The 26,791-nt window shown below is 33.8% G+C and overlaps 1 protein-coding gene across 1 annotated transcript; it reads right to left on the reverse strand.

Annotated features, from left to right (window-relative positions):
• On the reverse strand, positions 1-26,007 carry LOC143056185 (dimethylaniline monooxygenase [N-oxide-forming] 2-like). Its single transcript, XM_076229266.1, has 6 exons — positions 25,884-26,007; positions 16,089-16,196; positions 9,434-9,648; positions 1,795-2,094; positions 768-1,322; positions 1-27 (listed from the first exon to the last, which is right to left on the reverse strand). Exons 1-6 carry the CDS (start codon positions 26,005-26,007, stop codon positions 1-3), a joined length of 1,329 nt encoding a protein of 442 aa, XP_076085381.1.
• Positions 26,008-26,791: the final 784 nt, after the last annotated feature.

Raw genomic sequence — 26,791 nt, forward strand, 5'->3', positions numbered from 1 at the left:
CTATGTATTTGTTTCTACTTTTGTAATCTGAAAGAAATGTACCCTATATAGAATATAACATGGCAAAATCCGTATCGCATGCCGTATCACCACGAGATACCAATATCAGTCCCGAGGGCTGATAATGGTCGAGTGATGATACAGCATGCGATACGGATTTTGCCATTTAATATTCTGTTTTTTCTTTATTTAAATAGAATCAGATTAATGGGATCCGGGAATTCTATTTTCGAATTTCGGGATGTCGGGATTTAAATTTCTTTAAATTCGGGACCTCGGGATTTCGTGCTTTTTAAGCCTAGGATTTAGTGATCACGATCCCTCCTAAACTAACGATACTGTCCTATTATTTCAACTTAAATGATATTCAATATATAATTACTAGATGGAACTCTTGTACACTTCAACAAGTGTCTTCCCTTCATCTAAACACACATTCTAGTACTAGAAAGGTACATGTATTGTCATGGAAAAGAAGAAATTATATAAACTCAATGGGTGGGATTCTTAACGCCTTTCGATACATTAAACAATTAATGATATAAGGGATGGTGCATAACACCCAAGTGACAAAATCTATGACGCATTAGAAATATCTTGTTATGGCATTCGGGATGTATATTGTTAAAGGATTGACATATTTACTATCAGGACAAAGACCAAGGTCTTATATGGTCATGGTGTAAAGAATGACTGATTCTGCACACATAAGAAGCATTAAGGTCCTTTTGGTAGTGATTAAAGTTTCGCAAAATAGATTCATTTACCTGCAAAACACGTGTGAACAGTCTACACTGCATCTCGTACACTGGCACATTTGGTCCAAGCGCGTGTGTGCATCCGATTATACCCAAAGTTGACTTCTCCAGTTTTGGTGGGAAAATGAACTTGTACAATGCATCTACATGGTTTTCTTTGACGTTAGTTGCAGATTTGTCCAAGAAAGGAAATTTAAATGCATATCCTGTTGCCAAGACAACAACATCGAGGTTTTCTTCCACTGTGTTATCGTCAAAAATGACCCCATTTTCAGTAAACGTTCTGACATCCGGTTTTACCTGTAATGTCCCCGATGCCAATCGTTTTGGTATTTCATCATTTATAATTGGAGTATGAGTAAAGACACCGTGCTTTGGTTGAAGACAATAATTTGTATGATCAAACCTCGCATTTGCTTTTTTCACTACCAAGTATTCAATTAGCTGTGGTAATATTTGTTTCAGTTTTATCATAATCCTTTTGAAAGATGTCATATCGATAGGCATACCATAGTCGGTTATCCTGGGAAATACCCAACTTCCACGACTGGTACTTATAAATACCTTCAAAACAAAAATTGTTTGGATTTCGAATGACTATAAATTTTCACTTCAATAAGCCAAAGCCAAGGAAATGCAATATATGATAGGCTCACGTATACTTTGATTTTATTTGTATTCAGTAATAAAAGTCTGATAAATATTGCTTAGAAACTGCTATGAATTGCCAATTAAAATCTATTAATAGATATAGTAATCATTTTATAATTTGTGGTAATTTGAATTACTTGCAACTGACATGAATATCAAATAATTTTTTTGGAATTTTGTATCCTCAATGCTCTTCAACTTTTTACTTGTTTGGCTTTATAAATGTTTTGATATGAGCGTCACTGAGGAGTCTTATGTAGACGAAACGCGCGTCTGAATTACTAAATTATAATCCTTGTACCTTTTATAACTGTTTGCCATCGTTGTAATTCACCTTAAATGATTGAAAATGAACAAAAATTCCATTCTCAATTTTATAAAGTACCTGTGAAGCAACTTCGCTAAGTTCTACAGCTATTTCCGATCCTGAATTTCCTATTCCAATGACAAGAACTCGTTTGCCTTCATATCCAGTTGGCATTCTGTAGTCATGGCTATGAACAACTTCTCCTTTGAAGTTTGGTAAACCTTGGAAATTTGGTACATACTTTTCACTGTTACGACCAGTGCAAACAAGAACAGCATCAAAGATGTTTTCCTTCACTTTACCAGTTTTCTTGTCTTTCAGTTTGATAACCCATCGACCAGTCAGTTTAAAATCGTCGTTTTTCATAACACTCAATAACTAAACAAAAATATTTAAAAGTTTTAAATATTTTTTTCTAGGAAATCTTAAGATTCTGCATAAAAAGTAAACAGAATAAATGGCTAGTAATTTTCTTGGATAAAATCGAGGAAACCAACGGGGTTCGAGTTAAAACCCTAAGGAGTAAGGAGAGAAACACAATGCTATTACCAAATAAAAATGAAAAATGGCAACCATGGAATACATTACCAGGAATATATCATCAATCAGTACATTTCTTATCCATATCATTTCAGTATATATTATTATATGCATGTTTTCAGCAATGTCGAGAGCAAGATGTTTTTAAAACCGGAAAATTTAATCATTTTTCTCTAGATAGATAAAAGTCTAAGGTACGAAGGAGGTAACTCCGAGGAAAATTTAACCGGAATGTACCTAATCACATGGCAAAATCAAATGACAAAACACGTCTAACGTATGGACAACAACTGTCATATTCTTGACTTGGTTTTGTACAGGCATTTTCAAATTTAAAAAATCATGGATTAAACCTGGTTTTATAGCGCTAAACCTCTTAGTTTTACAACGGTGTCATCAAATTCTGTTATAGTTACAACGATGTGTGAACAAAACAGACATACTAGCAGTCATCACTGTGTTACAACCATAAAACAAACAATTTTACAAAAAAACACACAGGCATCATTCAAATTAAAAACACATTCATTGCTTCGCGTGTCTGACGTTGGAAAATTTATACGTCACATAGGAAGAAATTTTGTTGTGCAATCTTTACACAAAACAATTCAAAACTTCACATGGTAAATGTTGGCATACAGGGTTAAAACACCAAAAGTATGTTAGAATTGATTTCAGAAATAGACCGAGATTTAAAAATTGTCCAGAAGTTCTGTAGATTTTCTCAGAATCCAAAAAATGGGTAATACCACTACTCGATTAAAACAATTTTGTCGTTTGTCGTTCAACGTATTGATTTTCGGGAGTGGGATGGGGCTCTGGCCCTGATTTTTGCCTTAAAACATTCTGGTCGTACCTGGATTGAAAACAATAATCCTCCCCACTTTTTGCTGCTATAATAGTTATCAAAGGTACCAGGATTATAATTTAGTACGCCAGACGCGCGTTTCGTCTACATAAGACTCACCAGTGACGCTCTTATCAAAATATTTATAAAGCCAAACATGTACAAAGTTGAAGAGCATTGAGGATCCAAAATTCCAAAAAGTTATGCCAAATACGGCTAAGGTAATCTATGCCTGGGATAAGAAAATCCTTAGTTTTTTGAAAAATTCAAAATTTTTTAAACAGGAAATTTATAAAAATGACCACATTATTGATATTCATGTCATCACCGAAGTGTTGACTACTGGGCTGGTGATACCCTCGGGGAAGTTTTAAGCAATAATCATACATAATTTTTAAGATACGGTGCGACATGTGAAAAAAAACCTCCCTGTATCACAATGCTAATGTTGTTTTATCACACACAAACAACCTGATTGTTCAAGTATGTCATTATAATCCTTGTAATCCCTTCATACAAACATAATTTTAGATTGGTGAATTTATTGTAAACTGTAACTGTTTAAATATTGAGTTCCAATGAGACAACTCTCCATCCAAGTCATAATTTATAAAAGAAAACAATTATAGGTCTGCGACACGGAGTCTTGGGTCACACCAAACACCAAGCTATAAAGGCCCCCCAAAAAATACCAATGTAAAACCATTGAAACGGGAAAACAACGGTTTAGTATATCTAAGAAACGAGAAACATTTATGAACCATATAAAAGTGAACCATTATAGATCAAAGTACATACATATCAAAGTAAATGCAAAACAAGGAAATAAAAGAAATTTTACAAAATATAACAATTTCTGCATGCTTGATGTTATTGATATTGTAACTCGACAAAAGTGAACGAACTTTTATCCAAAACACCAGTCTTTTTTTATATTGGATAAAAAATCACTAGGTCACTTTTGAATGATGTTACAAAACAAATACACCACGCCTTACTTATTCGAATTCGTCATTTTAATATGTTCACTCAAGAATTGAATGCTTCTTTTTGTAAAAGCGTTGACCGAAGTACATTTCTAAAAATGTGCGCACGGTCAACGCTTTTTCAATCCTATGAAGTTATAAAAAGAAGCATTCAATACTTCCTATAATTACATTTTTTGCTATGATCATGAAAACACGAATTTTATAATTTTTTTATTTAATTAAATTTTATTTAATTCACATGTGCACTTTATTGTGGGACCACGTGTTATCATGAATGATAAGTTTTATTGAGTAATGCAATTCCTAAAGGAATAACACGTGATGTGCAGTTAGCCAATCAAAATAAAGTATTATAATGAATCTAATGTAATTATTCGTAAATAGCGTGGTATATATAATACATGTACATGTATGTAAGTTATACTGTTAGGTCAAATATTCACCTTATTAGGGACCAAATTTCCACCGTAGTGACGCAACCCAACCCCTATGTCATACAAGAAGGTATTACATTTATAAAAATCCATTTAAAAGACATTTTTGTCATATTATTTAAGACCACCTGGCCCAAAGGGATAAAAAAGATAGACATTCTCATAAGTTTTTATCTGTTATCATTGTCCGTTTATAACTTATCATAAATTGTAAAACTTTTCTCGTCTCATCCTAATGGGCCAAATTAGTTTTACCAAACTTGGCATTAATAAATCATCATTGGAATATATCGATTGAAAAAATTTAAGGGGATCGCAGAACACTGCAATTGCTACTGTTAGTGCAAAAGTGTAATGTTGACTTTAAAAAAATGAGTATATTTATCAGTAAAATATAGAATTCACAAAAATAAATATGTAATAGATACAATACAATGGTAACAAAGAAACAGACCGGTAACAAGCGTTGCCGGATAGTTTTTCTGCACGAGTAGTCAGGTCAAGGTCCAAGGCGAAAGCCGAGGACCTTGATCTGACTACAATTGCAGAAAAATTATACGGCAACGCTTGTTACCGGCTTGTTTTTTTTTTTTGTTTTGTTTTGTATCTGACTTGTACGACGTTTCAAGAAAGTAGTTGGACATTTCCCAAGACTGAACAAACAATTAATATGACAAAACCAACTGTCTAATTAATTTCAAAACAATTTACAAACAAAACATATGACCGAATTGAACCAACCACAAACACTAGACTACAGGCTCCTGACTTGATTCGCCCAAGGGTGACTGGGGAATAGAAATGTGGTCACTTGGTCCTCTCCCGATCGGCAATAAAACGCTTACCGAAGTGGTGCGTTCGTTTGACTGTGCGGGATGTATCAGGTTCGCAGTCACGTCCGGTCAGAATGAGGACGTTAAACCCGATGCCTCGTGTAAAGAGAGTTTCATGCTCTTTGCATGTTAAAAACCCTTGCAACAACTCTATGAGGGGTCCGTAGATGGTCTGTTGCAATGCAAAAATTCTGTCCCTATCCAATGTTCCTTTATTTTCCAGTGGCAGCCCAAATTTCTCCGACCATTATACGAAATGGCCTCTATTATGACAAGACATACCTATTTTTTTTATTGTGAACTTGTTCTCGTCCTGAATATTCATGAAATATTTGCCACTGGAATTTTCAGTAGAGTAATATGAGGGACATTTTCAGTACTGAAAATTGACTGAAATTTTACAGTACTGAAAAATGACCAAATTTTTCGACTTAAAAAATTACTGAAATTTTCAGTACTGAAAACAGCTTTTCCTCAACATTACTGAAAACATACATGAATACCTGAGTAAGAAACGTACTGATTGATGACTTTTTTTTATACCAGTACTGTATTTGTAGTGGCATTTAAATTATAAACATGTAAACGCTATATAAATTACTAGCAGTGATAAACTAACCATCTATAATACTAAAATTACGAGGTCCAATTTGTCAGCCGTCATCACGTAAAAACGACGAATCAAAGAATTCAACTTTATATACAACTAATATAGTACAAAGGTGTAGATTAAAAATTACACCACTCCAGGTACTTTTGTTTTCCACGTAATTAATAATGCCAATAATTAGGAAGTTCCGGGTCGTCCGATACCGATACCAATAGTATAATCACCTGTTACCTATTACCTTATCTGTACGTTCCGCATCTGACAGGCGCACCACCAAACGGCGTATTCTGGATTAATATGCTATATACACGGGTCATAATCACAGGGTTGACACTACTAAATTGTCAAATTGTTACCTATTGTAGTATTTTAATCCGTAAGACTTTCTAAGATAACAATACGAATATCTGGACTAAAAATAAGTTTCAATTTGTTAGCGGGCATGACGTAAAACAGCGAATCAAAGAATTCAATTTTATTTATAACTAATATAGGACAATGCTGTTGATTAAAAAATACTCCATTCCAGGACCTTTTGTTTTCCAAATAATCAATATTACCAATAATTGATAAGTTCCAGTTCGACGGGTTCAAACAGAAAGATTTGAAAGCAGAGAGAATTGTGTATCTTATAATCGGCATGACCGGCTTTATCAGATGACAGTACTAATACTAAGATAAGGCTTGCGCATAATTATATACTTTAATTCAGTCATGGACCCTCGATATCACGGGTGTGTTCCAGTTATACTAAAAATTAAAAACAAATTTTCAGAGAACAATTGAAGGTCTTTCAACCAAAAACAATGTATTTTAATATGAAGTTTAAAATGTTATTCCATCGTCAAATGATAGCTTATTTTACACTGATTCCAAAAATATGTTGTTTCTTAACAATATTTTTAAGTAAGGGAGATAAGTTGTTACTTCCAGTTTGAAAATTTTTACTTCCGATAACATTTGAATATTTACTTGACACTAATTCCAAAAATATCTGGTTCTATAAACTTTTATATTAATAAAGTACAAAAAATAGCTACTTCCGGTTTACACAAGGTTACTTCCGGTTGTTTTTTCAAAGTTAAATGGTTTGATACCTATTGCTAAAAGTCTCATGGCTTTATCATGTATACATATGAAATAAAAGTAAAGGTCAAAATCTAGAACGTCAAACTCAGCTATATCCTGAGATCAATTTCAAGGTCATTAGCCAAGGACCTCAAACCAATAGACCATAGGTCTTAATTATATTTGGTTACCCTTATGAAATTTAAAATGTTGCTGCAGCATTGCCGCAGCGTTGCGGCTTTAAAGCTGCAACCTAATCAGGTTGCCAGAGGATTGTTGCCGGAGTAGTAACGGATGATGCTGCTAGCGGCATTGTTCTGGCATCATTGCGACACTAATTCCTTTCAAAATTAATGAGCACCACAATATAGCTAGAAAATTTGATGATGTCATTTCCTGCGTTTTTAGCTATTCCCTGTACTAGTGTGTTAGAAATCCACCATGTTGCTTGTGATTATAATTGTATTGAAGAATTTGGTGTTCTAGCTGTTTTTTTTGGAAGATTTGAAGACTTGAAAGTAAACTCATATCAAGTAATTGCATGTATAGAAAAGATCAATCTTGCATTGTGTATTTCAATAACATGGCCTCATTTGAGTTCACTATACATGCATGTATCGGTGAAGTTTGTGTTGTTGTTTTTTTTCTGCAGCAGTTTAATTGCATACTTGTAGTTTGGTAAATAACAAAATATTATTTGCTAAACTTAGGGCACATTAAAATTTCATTTTTTTTATGCAGATACATTTATTTCATGTGCCTGTGCATACAAATTTATAATGCATCAATGCATGTCATATATATGCATTGACAACTTGTTTTTGCCGGCACAATACATTTTATACAAAACACGGCCTATTCGAATGTTTTGTCTCTAAAATGATGCAAAAATAGCCGTATTAGCGCCGCAACAGCGCCACAATCACAATGCCAGAAAACTACTTTGCATACGAATTACGCTATAGCCGCATCAGTGCCGCAACATGATGCCAGAATATTGCCGCAACGGTGCCAGAATATAGCAGCAATTATGGTGCCAGAAAACTAATTTGCATACGAAATATGCTATCGCTGCATCGAAGCCGCAACAGTTTGCAGCAACAAAGCCGCAGCATAGCCATACTGCTGCCGCAACTGCCAGAGGGCTTATATTTCCATATTATCACCATACGCGTATTTTTGAATGTTTAAATACAAGAGAAGAGAACACTCCCTTTTGCGTTCAACATACCCTTGCAATCGAAATTTACGTGTTATGTAACATGTTGCAAATAACAATTAAGTACAAACAATTTGACGAAATCTTATACAGTTTTTGGATATAAGTAAAATTAAGCCAAAATCAAAATTAAGAATATGACCTTGATCTTTGACTTTGACCTAATTTTCATTTTTTGGGACCAAGTACCACAAATCCAGAGATCCTAGGTCTCTATAACTTATGGTTTACAAGATAGAAATGCATATCACTTAATATATCAAATGCATACGGGAAAATAACTCCCATATGGAGTGTTCATATCGCTTCAGTCAAAATAGGACAAATCATGTGAAAGATATAACGAGCAATTTTATAAATAAATTTGTCGTAATCTTTTACGGTCACGAAGAAGTAGTGGACACAAGGAAAACAGTGTTTGGGGAGATAACTCCTATAAATAAAAGTATTCAGTTACGCAGGGTAAATTTCAAAGGCGCATAAACTGTTTGATGTCATATACCGAGTATTTAAGCGACATATTGCGAAACAAATACTTATCGCGATCGTAAGAACAAAATTAGGCGGAAGAAAAAAAAATAATCCAAAGAAATACAATAGCTTTTTCCACAGAAAAGTGGAAATACCTAATTAAAGAATAAATAAAAACTCCAGTATATCGACGAGGCTGTAGAACGGCACTATACTGAGGCCCCTCATGGGGGGGGGGGGGGGGGTCCTAGTAATCACATAATCACCATTTTTTTGCCAATATAATCACATAATCATTAAATATTTGCTTATCTTTAGTAATCAAATAATCATAAACTAAAAATACAGTCCTAGGTAATCAAATAATCATGAAATGTTTGGCTTAATAATCAAATAATCATTAAAAAAACGGCCAAGTAATCACATAATCAAAAACCCCATGAGGGCCCTCTATACTATACCATATAACCAGTAACCAGTACCAATTTGATTGAAATAAAGACCGTATTTCCACACTTCGTACTTCTGTATCTACAACTAATTGGGTATCATTTGTTACAGGATATAGATAACGATTAAATGTATTCTATGAACTTCAAGATATAAGCCACGAATCGTGCTAATAAACATAGTACATAAAAAAATCACTAGAAACACTTTAGTGAAATCCAAATGTTCATCTTTTTAAAATGTATACGAGTCTTACCTCCGTTTCAAATTGTATGTATTTCCGAAGACTGAATTTTTCAGCATACAAATTTAAATACTTTTGTACATAAGTATTATGCAAAAACATTGGATATTCTGCAGGCATTGGGAAATCACTATAGCACATCATTTCTTTACTGATGTTAGTGATGGTTGACTTCATAACGCATGTCTGCCCTTCTGTGACCTTATCTGAATATCTCCATAGCCCACCTGTTATGGGTAAAAAAGGCAAGTTATTAGAATAAAATCAGTATAGTAATATGTAAACAAACGTTGTAGTCACACACATAATCTATACTATTAAACGAGAAGACCTCATTTTGGGTGTCGCTTCTCCTCCTTCCACAATAAATTAATCATCATGCCTCTGTGTCCTATAGGTAACATGTATAGTCGCATTTGTCATCCATTCTTATGATCATTCAGTTGGGGTTATTTTGGGATAAAAACGAAAAAGAATGCGTCCGGATATTTTCCCGTCATTGGACAAAACTTTAAGTCAGATTAGACTTCCGGTTTGTGTTTTTCTGTACTCTGAACATACAAAGACTATGAATAAAGTATATAAATTTGCTTTCTGCTGTCATTTTGAGTTCTAGCATGTATCATCCTTGCTTAACGTGTTTCAGTTTGGGTTAATTTGGGAGGAAAACGAAAATGAATAATATTTGCTATTTACTATCAATTAGTTTACAGTGGATCCAGAACTTTTCATAAGGGAGGGGGCACTGACTGACCTAAAAAGGGGGAGGGGGGCGTTCCTCTCATGCTTCAGTGACTCCCCATATATATAATCAACAATTTTTTTCAACGCCCCCCCCCACCCCCCCCCACCCCTGGGATCCGCCTATGGTTTACTATCAACGGCGGTCACTGCGGATAAATTTCTGTATAAATACATTTACTATGAATAACTGTATTTGTTATAATTTACTATAAATTCCAATGGTTATCTTGGGGGGGGGGCTCTTTACTATTCATGGCGTTCACTGATGTATATATATATATACAAGTACACACCCGTGATATCGCGGGTCCGTGACTGAATTAAAGTATATAACTATGCCTAAGCCTTATTTTAGTAATTGGTATTGTCATCTGATAAAGTCATGTCGATTATAAGATACACAGTTTTCTCTGCTTTCAAATCTTTCTGTTTGAACCCGTCGACCTGGAACTTATCAATTATTGGAAATATTAATTATTTGGAAAACAAAAGGTCCAGGCTATCCAGGAATGGGGTATTTTTTAATCAACAGCATTGTCCTATATTAGTTATCTTAGAAAGTCTTGCTGATTGCTGAATAAAGCTACAATAGGGAACAATTTGACAATGATTGAATTTAGTAGTGTCAGCCCTTTGATTATGACCCGTGTATATAGCAAAATCCTACATACACCGTTTGGTGGTGCGCCTGTCAAATGCGGAACGTACAGATAAGGTAATAGCTAACAGGTGAATATACTATTGGTATCGGTATCGGATTAGACCCGGAACTTGTTAATTATTGGCAATATTAATTATGTGGAAAACAAAAGGGTCTGGAGTGGTGTAATTTTTAATCTACACCATTGTCCTATATTAGTTATATATAGAGTTGGATTCTTTGATTTGTCGTTTTTACCCGATGACGGCTGACAAATTGGACCTAGTAATTTTAGTATTATAGATATGTAAGTACCTTTGACTTTTGATACCTCTCCTGAAATTCTCTGTATAGTAATTTAATTAAAGTATATATGCATGTTCATAGAGTACAGAAAAACAGAAGGTATAAAAATCGGTATTTGGAAAATAGGGGGAGGGCAAAAAAATGGGCCCAGTCCCTAAGTACCTTTGACTTTTGACACCTCTCCTGAAATTCTCTGTATAGTAATTAAAGTATATATGCATGTTCATAGAGTACAGAAAAACAGAAGGTATAAAAATCGGTATTTGGAAAATAGGGGAGGGCAAAAAAAAGTGCCCAGTCCCTAAGTACCTTTGACTTTTGATATCTCTCCTGAAATTCTCCAGTCCGTATAATTTTTTTTAAAGTTTACATACGCTCTATTTCCCCGCGATTTTGCGGGTGTGTTCTAGTTATGTATAAAAAAACACATTATAAAGCCTTCATTTAAAAGTTTGTTGTCTTTCATTATCTATACTATTAAACCAGACGACCTCATTTTGTGTGTCCCTTCTCTTCCTTCCACGATTAATTAATCACCATGCCTCTGTGTTCTATAGGTAACATGCATAGTCGCATTTGTCATCCATTCTTATGATTATATAGATTGAGTTATTTTTGGAGAAAAACGACATAAAAAGGTGTCATACCACCAATTAAAAGTCCCTATCTGTTCAACCAAATTTTACAGTTTTCACAGCTTTCTAAATATTTTACCTTAAGTTTAACTTCATAGAAACTAGGTATATCCTGAATTGTACAGGTGTCACCTTTCTACATGCCAATTTTCAACATGCATTCAAAATCATATAAGAAAGAAGAGAGCTCCCGAAAGGAGGTACCACCAAAAATAACCCCTGGTTTTCTGGAAATTTTAAATTAGTATACCATGGAGCGCATTAATCCTCAATTTTAAATGCAAACTCCTAGACAGGTAAAATTTGGCTTAAAATGGTCTTAATATATTTCTCTTTCAACAAAAGTTTCATTTCTGCAAATTTGTTGGTTAGTTTAAGTAAACAATGACATCAAATGCACTATTTTTTGTCCGAGTAGGCCTACTCTAAATTTGAGGGAGTAATTGGTGGAATGACACCTAAAAAGGAGTCCGGATAATGATTCCGTCATCAGACTGACTTTTAGTCATAGATAAGACTTCCGGTTTAAAATAACCAATCGTATGATAGATAACAAAAATCGAAAAATAAATAAGCCAATCAGAGCGTTCTCCATACCATGGTGTTTAGATCGCAAGAATCACAACTATTATACCTCCTTAGGACAATTATTTTACGCGTTTGATCTACATGTAAACAACGATTATGCTACTTTAATATATAGATCCTCTCTGTATTTTGTCTACTGTTTTCTTTGAAATGTTTACTATTTAAGGGGTTATACCAGTTGCATATATATTAAAATAGGCAAAACATGTGGAAACAAGAATGTGTTCATAGTACACAAATGCCACCTCGGCACTATACTACTAAGTTTCGAGTTGATTGGACTTCAACTTCATCAAAAACTACCTCGACCAAAAATTTTAACCTGAAGCGGGATAGGCGGACGGACGTCACGAACGAACGAACGAACGAACGGATGTACAGACTAGAAAACATAGTGCACATAAATGGGGCATACAAATGTATTGTTGAAAGTGAAAGTAGTGATTTGGCAAAAATGAAAGTAGGGTAGAGCTAGACGGAGGCAGGACCTTTTTCGGGACTTCGGGATCGGGTGTTTTTGAGCTCGGGATCTGGGGATTGGTCAATACGGGATCAGGGCATATTCGATTTCGGTATCTCGGGATATGAATTTCTTTAAATTCTGCATCTCGGGATTTCATGCTTTTTAAGACCGAGATTTCGAGATCAGGAACCCTCCGACCACCCCTTAAATAAGCCTTAGTAGGTCTTCTATACTATTAAACGAGAAGACCTCATTTTGTGTGTCGCTTCTCTTCTTTCCACAATAAATTAATCAACACGCCTCTGTGTCCTATAGGTACAGTGCATAGTCGCATTTGTCATCCATTCATATAATTATTCAGATTGAGTTATTTTGGGAGAAAAACGAGAAAAAAGGCATCCGGATATTGTCCCGTCATTGGACGAAATTTCAAGTCAAATTAGACTTCCGGTTACCGTTTTACACATCCACTACGAATAAAGTGTATTTTCAGAATTTTACCTGCTATCATTTTCAAGTTTACTATCCACGGCGGTCACATAGTTTATTAAATAGAGAGGGTCTGTATACTATATCAATGACCACCATTGATCGATTAGTAAACTTAGAATTGAAAGTACGAATAAGTCCTGCCTCCCTCTTATCTCTACCCTACTTTCATTTCGGCCAAATCACTACTTTCACTTTCAACAATAAATTTTTATTTCCCATTTATGGGAATTATGTTTTCTAGTCTGTTCGTCCGTTTGTTCGTTTGACTGTCCGTATTCCTGTCCGGCTTCAGGTTAAAGTTTTTTACTTACAACAATACATTTTTATGCCCCATTTATGGGAATTATGTTTTCTAGTCTGTTTATCCGTAAAGTTTTTGTCCAGGTAGTTTTTTTTTATGAATTTGAAGTCCAACCAACTCGAAACTTAGTAAATAAGTTGCCTATGATATGATCTTTCTAATTTTAATGCCAAATTGGAGATTTTACCCCATTTCACGGTCCACTAAACATAGAAAATGATAGTGCCGATGAGGCATCCGTATACTATGGACACATTCTTGTTTCCATATGTTTTACTTACTTCAAGATATATGCAAATGGTATGACAACTTAGACAGTAAATATTTCAGAAAAAAAGTAGACAGAATACAGAGAGTCTCTGTATATTATAGGAATATAATCGTAGTTTACATGTGAATAAACGCGAAAAATAATTGTCTCCAAGGAGGTATAATAGTTGTGGTTCTTGCGATCTAAAAACCATGATTTGGAGAACGCTACTGATTGGCTTATTTATTTTTCATTTTTGTAATCTATCATACGATTGGTTGTTCTTGTGCATGTTTAAAATCGGAAGTCTTATCTATGACTAAAAGTCAGTCTGATAACGGAAACAATATCCGGACACCTATTTTGTCGTTTTTCTCCCAAAATAACTCAATCTGAATAATCATAAGAATGGATGACAAATGCGACTATGCATGTTACCTAAAGAACACAAAGGCATGATGATTAATTTATTGTGGAAGGAAGAGAAGCGACACACAAAATGAGGTCTTCTCGTTTAATAGTATAGAAGATACCATAACACTTTACATTTGAAAAAAAAATCCGAAATTATCTAAAGTACAATTTAAATCCACATTCGAAGAAAACAATCAACCCCATGGCCTAAAGAAACCAGAGGCTCAAAAGAGACTATGTCGCTCACCTGTATCTTCACCGATGTCTTTTTAAAAATATATTAGGCTAAAACGCAAAAATTGGTAAAATTTGTCATCAAAGAGCAATACTTTAACTTCAATTTGGAGTCGTCTGATCATTTCAGCCATGTTAACTTGTTTGTAGATCTTGTCTTGCTGCTAATTTTTCTAATTAAAGTTCAAAACACAAAAACTCAACTTTAACCACTGAACCATGAAAATGAGGCCAAGGTCAGATCACACCTGTCAGTTGGACATGTACACTCTGGGAACAGTATGGTATCTAATATATATGTTCCTGTTACACCTCACAATCATTCCATACACCAAATATAGTAGACCTATTGCTTATAGAATCTTAGATATAGGCTTGACCACTAAAACTTGACCTTGTTCACTGATCCATGAAAGGAGATAAAGGTCAGATGAAAACTGTCTGACAAGGCACAAGGATCATGGAAGGTAAGCACATACTTAATATAGTTATCCTATTACTCATAATAAGAGAGAAGTTAACATTACAAACAAAACTTAACTTTTTTTCAGGTAGTCAATGAACCATGAAAATAAGGTCAAGGAGCCCGGTACAATGGACATATGACAGACAGGAACTTAATAGCATAAGGCATCTATATAAAAAGTATGAAGCATCCAGGTCTCACACCTTCTAAAATATAAAGTTTTTAAGTAGTTAGTTAATGCCGCCGTCGCCGGATCACTATCCGTATGTCGTGATTTTTGCGACAGAAGTCGCAGGCTAGACAAAAATGGTAAAATTTTACAATTAAGGACTCTAACTCATAGAAGATGTCGTTTGACAGTTTTGACGTAAGTGGACAGCAGGAATATCTTAACGATATGAACAGTTCTGCCTCTCTAAGATTCTCCCTATTCATAGCGGTTTTCAAAAACAATAGACAAAACTTGCATTTTACCCTGATGTTCTGTTTTTAGCCACGTCGGACATGTTGGTTGACAAGCAGGGTCCTCGGGACAGATATTAAAACTAGATAATCCAATACAAAATTTAATCAAGTTCGGTAACATTTGGATCAGTAGTTTTAGAGGAGAAGATTTTGTAAAATTTAACGACAACGACCGACGGACACCAAGTGATGATAAAAGCTACTTGCATTGGCCCTTTGTGACATGTAAACTAGAAAATCGAAAAAACTAGCATATAGTAAGTAATATATATAAGTTAAAAACTTAAGCTACAACAAAAACCTATAAAAACAAACAATAGCACGAAATTTCACTCAATGTTGTATGATTTCAAGTACATGTATGACTGGCTTATCAATTTTTATCTAGGTTGGGCATTACGCTTTTCGGCCTGTGCGTCTGTTCGTCCGTCCGCCTGTCCCGCTTCAGATTAAAGTTTTTGGTCAAGGTAGTTTTAAGTGAATTTGAAGTCCAATCAACTTGAAGCTTAGTACACATGTGTCCTATGATATGAATCTTCTGAATTTTATGTCAAATTACAGTTTTTACCCTAATTTCACAGTTCATTGAACATAGACAATGACAGTGCGAGTGTTAAGAAGTTATCAGAACAAATAACTTTATGTATGTATAATCATAATATTAATTACCTATATCATCTGTTCTTTCAAAGCATACAGAGTCTAGTCCCTCATCGATACAACACTTTATAGCAGCTAATCCACTGACTCCTGCTCCAATCACTGCAACTTTCATGACTATTTACTACAATGAAAACACCATTTGTCTACTAAAGCAGGCAATTAAAGTCGACAATAACCATAAATAGTTTGGCAATTATCATAATATTGGGTACAAACCTTTGTTTTTTACTACTTTTTGATAAATGAAATAGATTAGATGTCTTTAATAACCATACTTCCGGTAAAATCTAACATGGCGGACACTGTATTAAAATAAGCTTATTTCTAATGGAGGGTGATAAATGTTTAACGAATTGCTACTATCACTTCATTGTGCAGGAAAATTTCTTAGGTGTTTCTCACATTGATACAATGTACAAGACATATGTCTTTAAACCCTTACTTCCGCTAATATACAAAATGGCGAACATAGAATAATCAATTTCTTATTGTAATATTCCACTTTTTTTCAAAATGTAAAGAAAATGTTGTTTGTTCAATTTTTGGCTTTAAGTTATTCTCAAAACCACTAATTCTATTCTGTTGTAAATGTTTAAATATATATTTAGTTGACACTTCCGGTAAAAAAACCCCAATATTTCAAAGATGAGTCCTCAATCCATATCTTCGATGTAGAGTTTTGGATAGATTGATGAAAACAAAATAAACCCCTAAAACATCCGCTTTTGATGTTGTTGGGCATGCCTCTCTGCTTAAAAGTATATTTTAAAAGTGGAATTTCTGGACAAAGTTGGCAAATCTTAAATGACTGGTACACGAATATGAGCTCTGCAGTTTGATGGGAAGGCAAGTTATCTACTTCGTTAGGTGAACTCCAAGGCGTCCGTCAAGGCATCGTATGGTCTCCCTCTGTCTACAAACTCTTCGTTAATCCGCTTATAAAAAAGTTAGAAAGTGACAGTTTGGGTTTTAAGATCGGAAATGTGTTTGTGGGTACTCCAATGTGTGCAGATGATCTGCTACTTATCTCTTCAAAACCTGATGAACTCCAGACTATGATTAGCTATACTGCCCATTTTGCAGAGACAGAAGAATATAATATAAATAAGGAAAACACTAAAGTTATGATATGGAACTCATCTTTAAATTACAACCTTTGGAATCAAATGGAAAAGTTCCACATTGGCTCAGAAGTATTAGAAACTAGACAATTATAAACATATAGGAATTGATAGAGACTCTCGTGAAGTAGAGACAATAAGAACAATAATATTATTGGAAATCGTCTAAAAACTGCAAGACAAACATCGTACGCACTTATTGGCTCAGGACTGCATGGTTTAAATGGACTTAACCCAGAGGTGTCATGTAAACTGTGGTCAATGTATGTGGTTCCACGTTTGCTATTTGGACTTGAAATTGTAAATCTTAGTGCTAAAGATATTTCCCGCTTAGATATCTTTTGTAATAACTTTCTGAAACAAATTAAAAATTTACCCACTAGAGCCTCCAACGCTGGCGCTTATCTACTTTTAGGTCAATTACCTATAATTTCACTTCTACATAAAAAGATTCTGATAACGTTTGGTACCATAGCTAAAAGTGACTCTGTCGAAAATGATCTTGCTAAACGTCAACTGTCTACAAAAGGAAAAAACTCAAAAAACTGGTTTATTAGGGCTGACAAGATTTTGAAACAATATAACTTACCGTGTGCCTCAGAGGTTTTACTTAAACCAGAGACAAAATACAAGTGGAAAATGAAAGTAAAAAAGTGTAAAAAAAAAAAATTCCCATGGGAATATTCGAAGTTCCCATAGGAAAAGTAAATACTTTTTCCCATGGGAATTTGACTTTATAGTTCCCATGGGAACATTAGTAGATAGTTTCTTCCCATGGGAAGTTCTAAATTTCCAAAGGGAACAAATTTTTCTTCCCATGGGAACACCTTTTTCACTTGGGAACATTTATTCTTCCCATGGGAACTAAAATTATTCCCATGGGAACATGATTTTTCCCCATGATTTGTAAAAGAGCTATGAAATATCGCAATGGACTGACAGTTACTAGACAGTAACCATGACTGTTGATAAATAAAATGCAATTTCAAAAAAATTAAAAGTATTTCTGAAATACTTGTTCACTCAAAAGTCTTTTATTATCGTTGAATGATTGATGGAAATTCTACCGTCCAGTGGCTGTTTTTACAATTGAATCTCGCCTTTGCTTTTGGTCAATAGCATCGTGCATTTCATGTAATACTGTTCGCTTAGCTGTCAAGTATCAGGGCCACGCTTTTGTATTTCTGAATTTAATTTAAGAATGAAAATTATAAATCTGTTTAATCTATATACATGGGCAATCACGAATCGTGTTTAAGATTGTTTTCTAATTATAATCCTATTACTTCATGTGGTAGTGTGGATTTTTATCATATTAATCATGTTAATCATTTATATATTTTATTATGTTTTATAGGTTAGTCCGAGACACCATTAATTATATTCTTTCATTTGCAGAGTAGTTTACTTAGTTTACCTTTATTGCCTATAGATTGCCTGTTGATTATTCATTGATCATAACTGTTTACCTTGTAGCATTTACCTATTATTGATTTTACTTTCAGTTACCTGTTACCTGTTACCTTCTGTAAATCCCTCCTCTATCAGGAGAACATGGAGTTCATCCAGTAAAATTTTGTTATTAAGGTCTTTCCTTTTTCAAAAGGGAAAGACCTTACGGTATTTCTTCTGTTTATTATTATTATTATTATTATTATTATTATTATTATTATTATTATTATTATTATTATTATTATTATTATTATTATTCTTTTCCCGCCAAACTTTGACAAAATCCGCGTTAACCGTAAGACGTGTCGCTTTCATGTTCACACTTTGTATCGGTGTCATGAATACCTATCCGGAACTCACCCTGTGAGTCGAAATATTTTGTCGGTTCGGAGTAGTCCCTCCGAAACCCAAAAACCTTGTTATCGTTCCAACACCGTAACCGTAATAGGTAGAAATAAAACGAAGGGTGAAATTTGTTCAGGACCAGACCTTGGTATAGACAACTGTATAAAGCTTTGCGATAGGGATGTCTCTAATACTTGTTAAGGCAGAGCATACGACAAGAAAATGTTCTAAATTTTAAGCTCCTTCCTCACACAGCGGACAAATTGAAGTTTTTTTTACCATTCGAAAATTTTGAACGGTGGTACTGTAGAATATATGTATCCAAAAGCATTTTGATCTTATAACAGGCTTTACGTATACACATTTGTTCTGAACCGTTATAACAATTAAGATCAGTCAAACCTAAATTCAACAACAAGGAGTGTCATTCACCGGGTTTATTTTCTTTCAGCGGTTTTTATCTTTTTATTTTATTTAATGAATAATAGTAAAATTTACCGTCAATGTACGTGTTTGACTTCCTGAATAACACTTGGAAATAATTTTGAACAACGAATTTGTCACAATTTCCATTTTGACGTCTGCCAAACTTAATTTTGTTTTGCAATATGCATGAGATACTTGTCACAGAACGTTGAAAAAAACAGTAACTATCCACCAATCCATCTGCAACTGCGATACCTCTGTTTTGTCACATGCTTGGTACTATTCTTTGAACAAATTTCGTGCTGTACGCCGATTTTGTCCGACATCTTAATAGTTCTTGTCAAGTAAAACCATCCTTGAACAGATTTAAATGTTAAACTAAATCCTATACAATCAATTTGGTGTATTAGTTCTTTGAAACACAATTTTGTTTAATTGAGCGTTTACGTCTGGTAGTGATTTCGGTTTCAGCGGTTTTTATCTTTTTATTTTATTTAATGAATAATAGTAAAATTTACTGTCAATGTACATGTTTGACTTCCTGAATAACACTTGGAAATAATTTTGAACAACGAATTTGTCACAATTTCCATTTTGACGTCTGCCAAACTTAATTTTGTTTTGCAATATGCATGAGATACTTGTCACAGAACGTTGAAAAAAACAGTAACTATCCACCAATCCATCTGCAACTGCGATACCTCTGTTTTGTCACATGCTTGGTACTATTCTTTGAACAAATTTCGTGCTGTACGCCGATTTTGTCCTACATCTTAATAGTTCTTGTCAAGTAAAACCATCCTTGAACAGATTTAAATGTTAAACTAAATCCTATACAATCAATTTGGTGTATTAGTTCTTTGAAACACAATTTTGTTTATTTGAGCGTTTACGTCTGGTAGTGATTTCGGTTTGTATAAACATATAACAAACGTCTATAATAGTGTATTAAGTTATTGTTTCATTTTTCAGGTTTACTAGTGGTGACATCAAATAAAATGTTTTGCAGGTTGTACTTAGCCATAAGAAATTTAAATATTATATTAATACGTAAACTGAAGTATCTAGAATTTAAATGATTTATGTAAAAACTATAATGAATACGGAGCGGGGGTATTGCAAGAAGTCATCCAGACTAGCCGAATGATAAATCCTAGCTTCTGTACTTGATCCAAAATTAAGATTGTCAGATAGAAAAAAAACCAACACGTTTTGTTAAGGGCTGCAGTTGAAATAAAAGAAGCATTTGCTATCAATTCATGCAAATTAGTCAGATGTGTATCCCTGAGCGTATAATGCACAAAGAAAGGGTTGTTAAGTACCTTTTTTTTTTAACTTAGAAGGTAGCATGGTTACCATACGCCTTTCTGTTACAGATGCGATGACGCACTTCAGTATTGTTACGGTTTCGGTTGTTAGTTAGGTTAATTTGAAATCTCTAGCATAGTTTATTTCTTTGGCAATCATATCTGACAAAATTTGTAAATCTTGAATATTCTGTAATAACTTTATGAAGCTTGATCGAGACGTAGATTCATGCACTCAGATACCGATCATTGTTATCTTTTCCTCATTTACACAAATGAATGTCAGGGATTCAGAATATAGCAGTTATACATATATTCTCAGTTTATATTTAGTTTGAAGCATTATCGAACTAATGGACTTTCATCTTTAAAATTTACTTTGCATTACAGCTAATTTCCTACTGCATGTAGAGCAAGACTTTGTTTTGCTTGCTTGCTTGCTTGCTTTGTTTGTATATTGTACAATTATATTGGGATAACGTCCAATTCAATTTAAATATAATATATACAGGTTCAACTATGTCTATATATATTGTTTGAGCATGTTGAGGATGTCAAAAGCTTGAATTAACATTTTTACAAGCAAAACAAGCAGAGCATCTAAAGTTTTACTCTACGAGCATTAGGGAATTAGTTGTAAATATCTAAATGAGGCTACATAGGAATAACTTGTGTTGTATTCATGTATGTGTAATTAAAAAAAGAAACCAACAGCCATTTTTGACGAAGACGAAATTAATGATGGGATTTTAACGTCCAGTGACAAACATTATAATGCATGTCAAATTGTGAATTAGTATTTATTTTTTTTGGAATATCCATTATTATTGACAAGTAGTACAAACTTACATTTTTTTCAAAATTTTTCTGATGGAAAATATCTTTATAAATTGTTAATTCCTCAAATCTTTGGTTGGAATTATAATTTATTGCACTAGAAATGTATTTCATAAACAACTAGTGGTAAAATTGACTACACGTATGAGTAATAATCATATATAGTATATCAATGTACACATGATGTATATTACAACAAATATTTTTAAATATAGTTCCAAATTACCGTCCGCACGCACACTACTCAGCAGGCGGTGCGTAAACCTGAATTACGTGTAATTAATTTGAGTTTTTTTTTTAGCCCGACATGAAATCGCTTGAATACCTGCAGTATCACCTCACATGCAGTACCTCTGGCAATAATTTCTTTAGCCATGATGATGGTCAAGTTAAGAAATTAAATAAAAGGCGTTATATAAATAAAGATTTTATAAATGTATATACATGTAAGTCCAAGATAAAAAAAAAGTTATGAACAAATTAGAATATTGTAAATAATTTTACACAGAACATCGCTAGTTAATCATAGTTTCTAACTATATATGAGACAATCCATAAAATAAATTGCTCCGAATTAATTCCCCTTTATTTACCTGAAAACTTGAAATTAAATATGCATTATAAAGAAATAAACTTGATCGTATAACCTTGAGTTTACTACATGGAATTATGGAATATGCATGCGTATATGGCATTCGTTAGGCTACATATTTTGAAATAGGCCGGAAATTGCTAGTAGATAGAAGAAAGTCAAGAAAGCTCATTGTGGTATATTCTTTACATAAAGAGACTGCCCTTGATTATCTCTGCGTCTTAATGCTCCCAAATTATGATTTACAAATTAGTAAAAACTATGTAGTACCTGAGACTGTTATTGTAGTCTCAAGTAGTACCCCGTGACATGATAGACTAAATATAACCAAAACACCCTTTTTCCCGTCTACTTCTATTGAATGGGATTTTAAACCCCGACATATGGAAATATAAAAACAGTCAACCTTCTTTTTTAGTTGTGGTGTTAGAAAACTTAATATCATTCATGGTTCGGAACTATGTGAAGCTCTTTAAATGCAGATATGTGTTGATATTAAACTAAATCCCGCGTGCAGCTGTAGCCATGCTCTTGAGGATTGTCTAAATTGAGCCCGGACAGCTATCGACCCGTGTGTTTACTATCTAGTATATTAAAGCTTTTTGAAAAGATAGTACTTATCCGTCTACAAACATTTGTCGTATTACCAGAGACGTTTCCTAATCCTCTCCAACATGGATTTCAAAAAGGTCTTGGTTGTCTGACTGCGTCCTTTTGTCTCCTTGAAACAATTTACCATAACATAGAACAAAATAGCAAAGTTTTTGTAGCGTTTTTAGACAGTAGAAAGGCCTTTGATGCAGTATGGCAGTATGGCGCAAAGCACTTATGTTTAAATTATTCAATTTGGGTGTCAAAGGGAAAGCATGGTCCCTGATTAATGATATGTATAGTAAAACACAAAGTTCAGTTGTTGTAAATAAATGTAAATCAAATAGCTTTGTAGTCAAACAAGGAGGGGTATTGTCTGGTTTTTTATACTTAGTGTTTATTAATGAACTAATTAATGAATTAGAAAGATGTAATAGAGTCACTGGTGTTAATAGTATAAAATGTTGCGCACCATCATTTGCTGACGATATTACATGTATTCCTACAACACCACAGCGTTTACAACACATGCTGGATATATGTACAAACTATTCAAATAAATGGAGGTTTCAGTTCAACGGAAAGAAATCATGTGTTATTCAATTTTCAAAATCCTCTATAAAAACAGACTATGACTGGAAAATTACCAAAGAATCTGTACCTGCTGAAGACAGTCATATTCATCTAGGCATTGAACTAAACGGAAAATTAAACGCACTTGCACGAACGACAAAAGCTTGTAGGAAGGGTAGAAACACTTATTTTGCAATTGCCAACTTCAGAGGTGATAATACGAATCCTTTAGTTCTCGTCAAACTGTACAAGTCAGTAGTAATTCCTACTTTTTTTTATATGGCTGTGAAGTTTGGTGTGACCTGAAGAACCAAGATATCAAATTACTGAATAGACTTCAGCATTTTGTTGTAAAACACGTACAAAAGTTTAAGACGTCAACAAGATCAGATATGTGTGAAAGCATGGTTGGACTACGTAATATAACCTGTGACATTGAAAAACGTAAACTATATTTCTTTGGAAAACTTTGTAAAACGAAAAACTCTTGTCTTGCAAAACAAATCTTTCTACAAAGACTTTTTTCGTGCCTGTTAGATGGACGAAACCATATTGGATTTATTCCGGACATATTAAACATTCTATGTAAATACAATCTATATGAATTGCTTATAACCTATATTAGTGATGGCAACTTTCCTGATAAGCTGCAATGGAAACGTATTGTTGTAAATGCAGTTGAATCAAAACATGATAATGACTGGCTGATTCGCATTAATTCGGACAATGACTTTAATAGGTTCAAATATATTCATAAATCCGTATCTGCAGCTCATGTGTGGAAATTCCCCTCGAACAGCTCTGAAATTCGCACTGCATTGTTTATCGGAAAACTTATATCTACCGCTCCAAACCATGTTTTCAAATTTTGTGAAATTTGCGACCGTCCGTTCACTGACGTTTTCGTGCATGCATGCTTTGGCTGTACGTGTACATCAAATATACACAGCACTTGGATGGACTTAATCATAGAAAACTTTTGTCTCGACCTCTATGTTGAACTAAGTGAGTGTGATGATGAATCTTTATATACAATCTGTCTAGGAAAAAACCCTTCAACTATGCTCAGTGATTCCGACTTAGAGTCATTCAAGCGACTTTGCTACATCCATGTTACAAAATCTGCATCCGAATACAATCGTCAATTGAGCAATATAGTATAATGCTAGCCCATGTAATATCGGCAGCACGCGATATACATTCTTTTGCTTTTGAACTGATCATTTTCATTTATATGTAAATATTGCGTATTGCTCACAACTTTATTATTTATATGTTCTGTATTAATGTTTTAATGTATTGTTCATGATTATATAATTCATGTAATCTCTGTAAAGAGGAAATAAAGATATGAATGAATGAATGAATGAATACCAATTGAGCTTATATTGGCTGTTCACGATGACCTTTATAAAGTTTAGCAAAGTAAAGCAATTTTTGAATCTGTGCAATCTCATATCATAATTACACCTGTACAAATTCAGATCTTCGCATACAATTAAAATCCTGAATTCCTACTTTTCACGCCAGTTCATATTACAAAAATATCATACTGCATTTTCGTTTTTGTTTATAGTTTGTATTACATGTATTACTATTTTGTTAAGCATTATTATCTTAAGTATTTTGTGTTCAATCATATGCTACTTTTGAAAATAAAATGTGTTAAAAAAAACAAAACAAAAACGAAGATAAGTCTCAGAAAAAAAAACCTGAAAGTAACAAACTTGTACATTTGGTACATGCTCATGTACAAAATCTATATGTCACAGAAATCACTAATCGATGTCAATGATATGTTTTTACTTAAAACAATACACGTGTCACACTCTATTGATCGTCATCTGTGTGTAATCGATCGAAATTCATGTTCATTCAACAAGAACCCGTTAATTACACACGTGTATACAGATTGTAAATAAATATATTATCTCAGCAAAAAAATGCATGTTATCATGGTTAAAGTGTTTTTGTTTTATGAGTCTTGTATTTCGTAAAAAATAGATTTATGGTATTTCTAAGCACCGGAAAAAAATTGTTGAACATTTATTATCTAATTTCCAATAAGTTCAATATAGATAGAAAAAAAAAAAGGAATATTTTGTATTCACAACACACACGCACAATTTATTTAAAAACTTACTTGCCATTGCTTCATATTTAACTGGATAATCAGAGTTTTTATGGAAGTTGCATGTTGAGAGACTTTAGATATTAAGCCATATTGACATTTTATAGAAAATCTGAATACTGCAATACTTTCACATAAATCCTGCATTTTCAACATTTTTTTAAGAAATAAACAATCCATACTTAAAATATCTGTTTCAATGAGAAGAAAAATTGTTCCCATAAGTAGACAAATTTTACCATGGGAAGAAAAACTGTTCCCAAGGGAAGAAAACAATTTCCCATGGGAAGAACAAGTGTTCCCATGGGAAGATAAATTGCTCACATCGGAAAAGTTAAATTCCCATGGGAACTCTCAGTATTCTTCTTTTCCCATGGGAACTATGAAGTTCCGATGGGAAGTTTAAAATTCCCATGGGAAAAGTACTTTTTCCGATGGGAACTTTAGCTTTTCCCATGGGAACTTCGAATATTCCCATGGGAATTTTCATATTTCCCATTGGAAATGTACTTTTAATCAGCTGTGGTGACAACAGTGACAACGGTGACATGATGGGATATATGGTGAAATTCAGATTTGCCAATTCTGGAATGGCAAATTTGTCCCGCACAGTGTACCAATTAAGCATTTGCAGGTGCAATACTGATATCGGTAACAGGATAGACCAAATGGTAACAGGATAGATTTTTATATAGTGATATTATTAGTTACATAGTGTGCTAGTGACCTAATACGGTAGATATGGGGTCAGTAAATTCCATATGGGGTGAGAGCGAAGCCCCATATATACCGTATTAGGTCACTAGCACTCTATATAACGAACTTATCTTACCGACTATCTTAATGTGTGAAATTTAGACCTATCAAAATGTTAGCATTAAGAAACTACTTCCATTGATCCTACAAAAACAGATACCAACAATAACAACTTGTGAGGGTTAAATGTGTTATATGAATTTATTTCAATCTTAATCATCAATTTCTTCTTTTTTCTCAGTACCGTTTCATTTAGAAAGGGACGTAACACCACTACTAACCGTGTATGAAATAAGCCCCCGCCTCCCTACTACCTTATATGAAATATAAAGGGACGTAACTCCACTACTAACCGTGTATGAGATAAGCCCCGCCTCCCTACTAACCTAATAACAAATATACACGGTCTCCACGAGGGCGCTTTTAACCAATCACATTCCTAGAAATGTATAGGAGGTAAGATAAATCATAAACTTACGTTCCTGTTACCAATGAAATAAAGAGAAAAGTAAACTAACCTATGAGGAATTTACTTGATGTTGGGTTTATTTGAAAGGGTGAAAAAATGCCGAACAATA

The sequence above is a fragment of the Mytilus galloprovincialis genome, chromosome 13, assembly GCF_965363235.1.
Source record: "Mytilus galloprovincialis chromosome 13, xbMytGall1.hap1.1, whole genome shotgun sequence".
Lineage (NCBI taxonomy): Eukaryota > Metazoa > Mollusca > Bivalvia > Mytilida > Mytilidae > Mytilus > Mytilus galloprovincialis.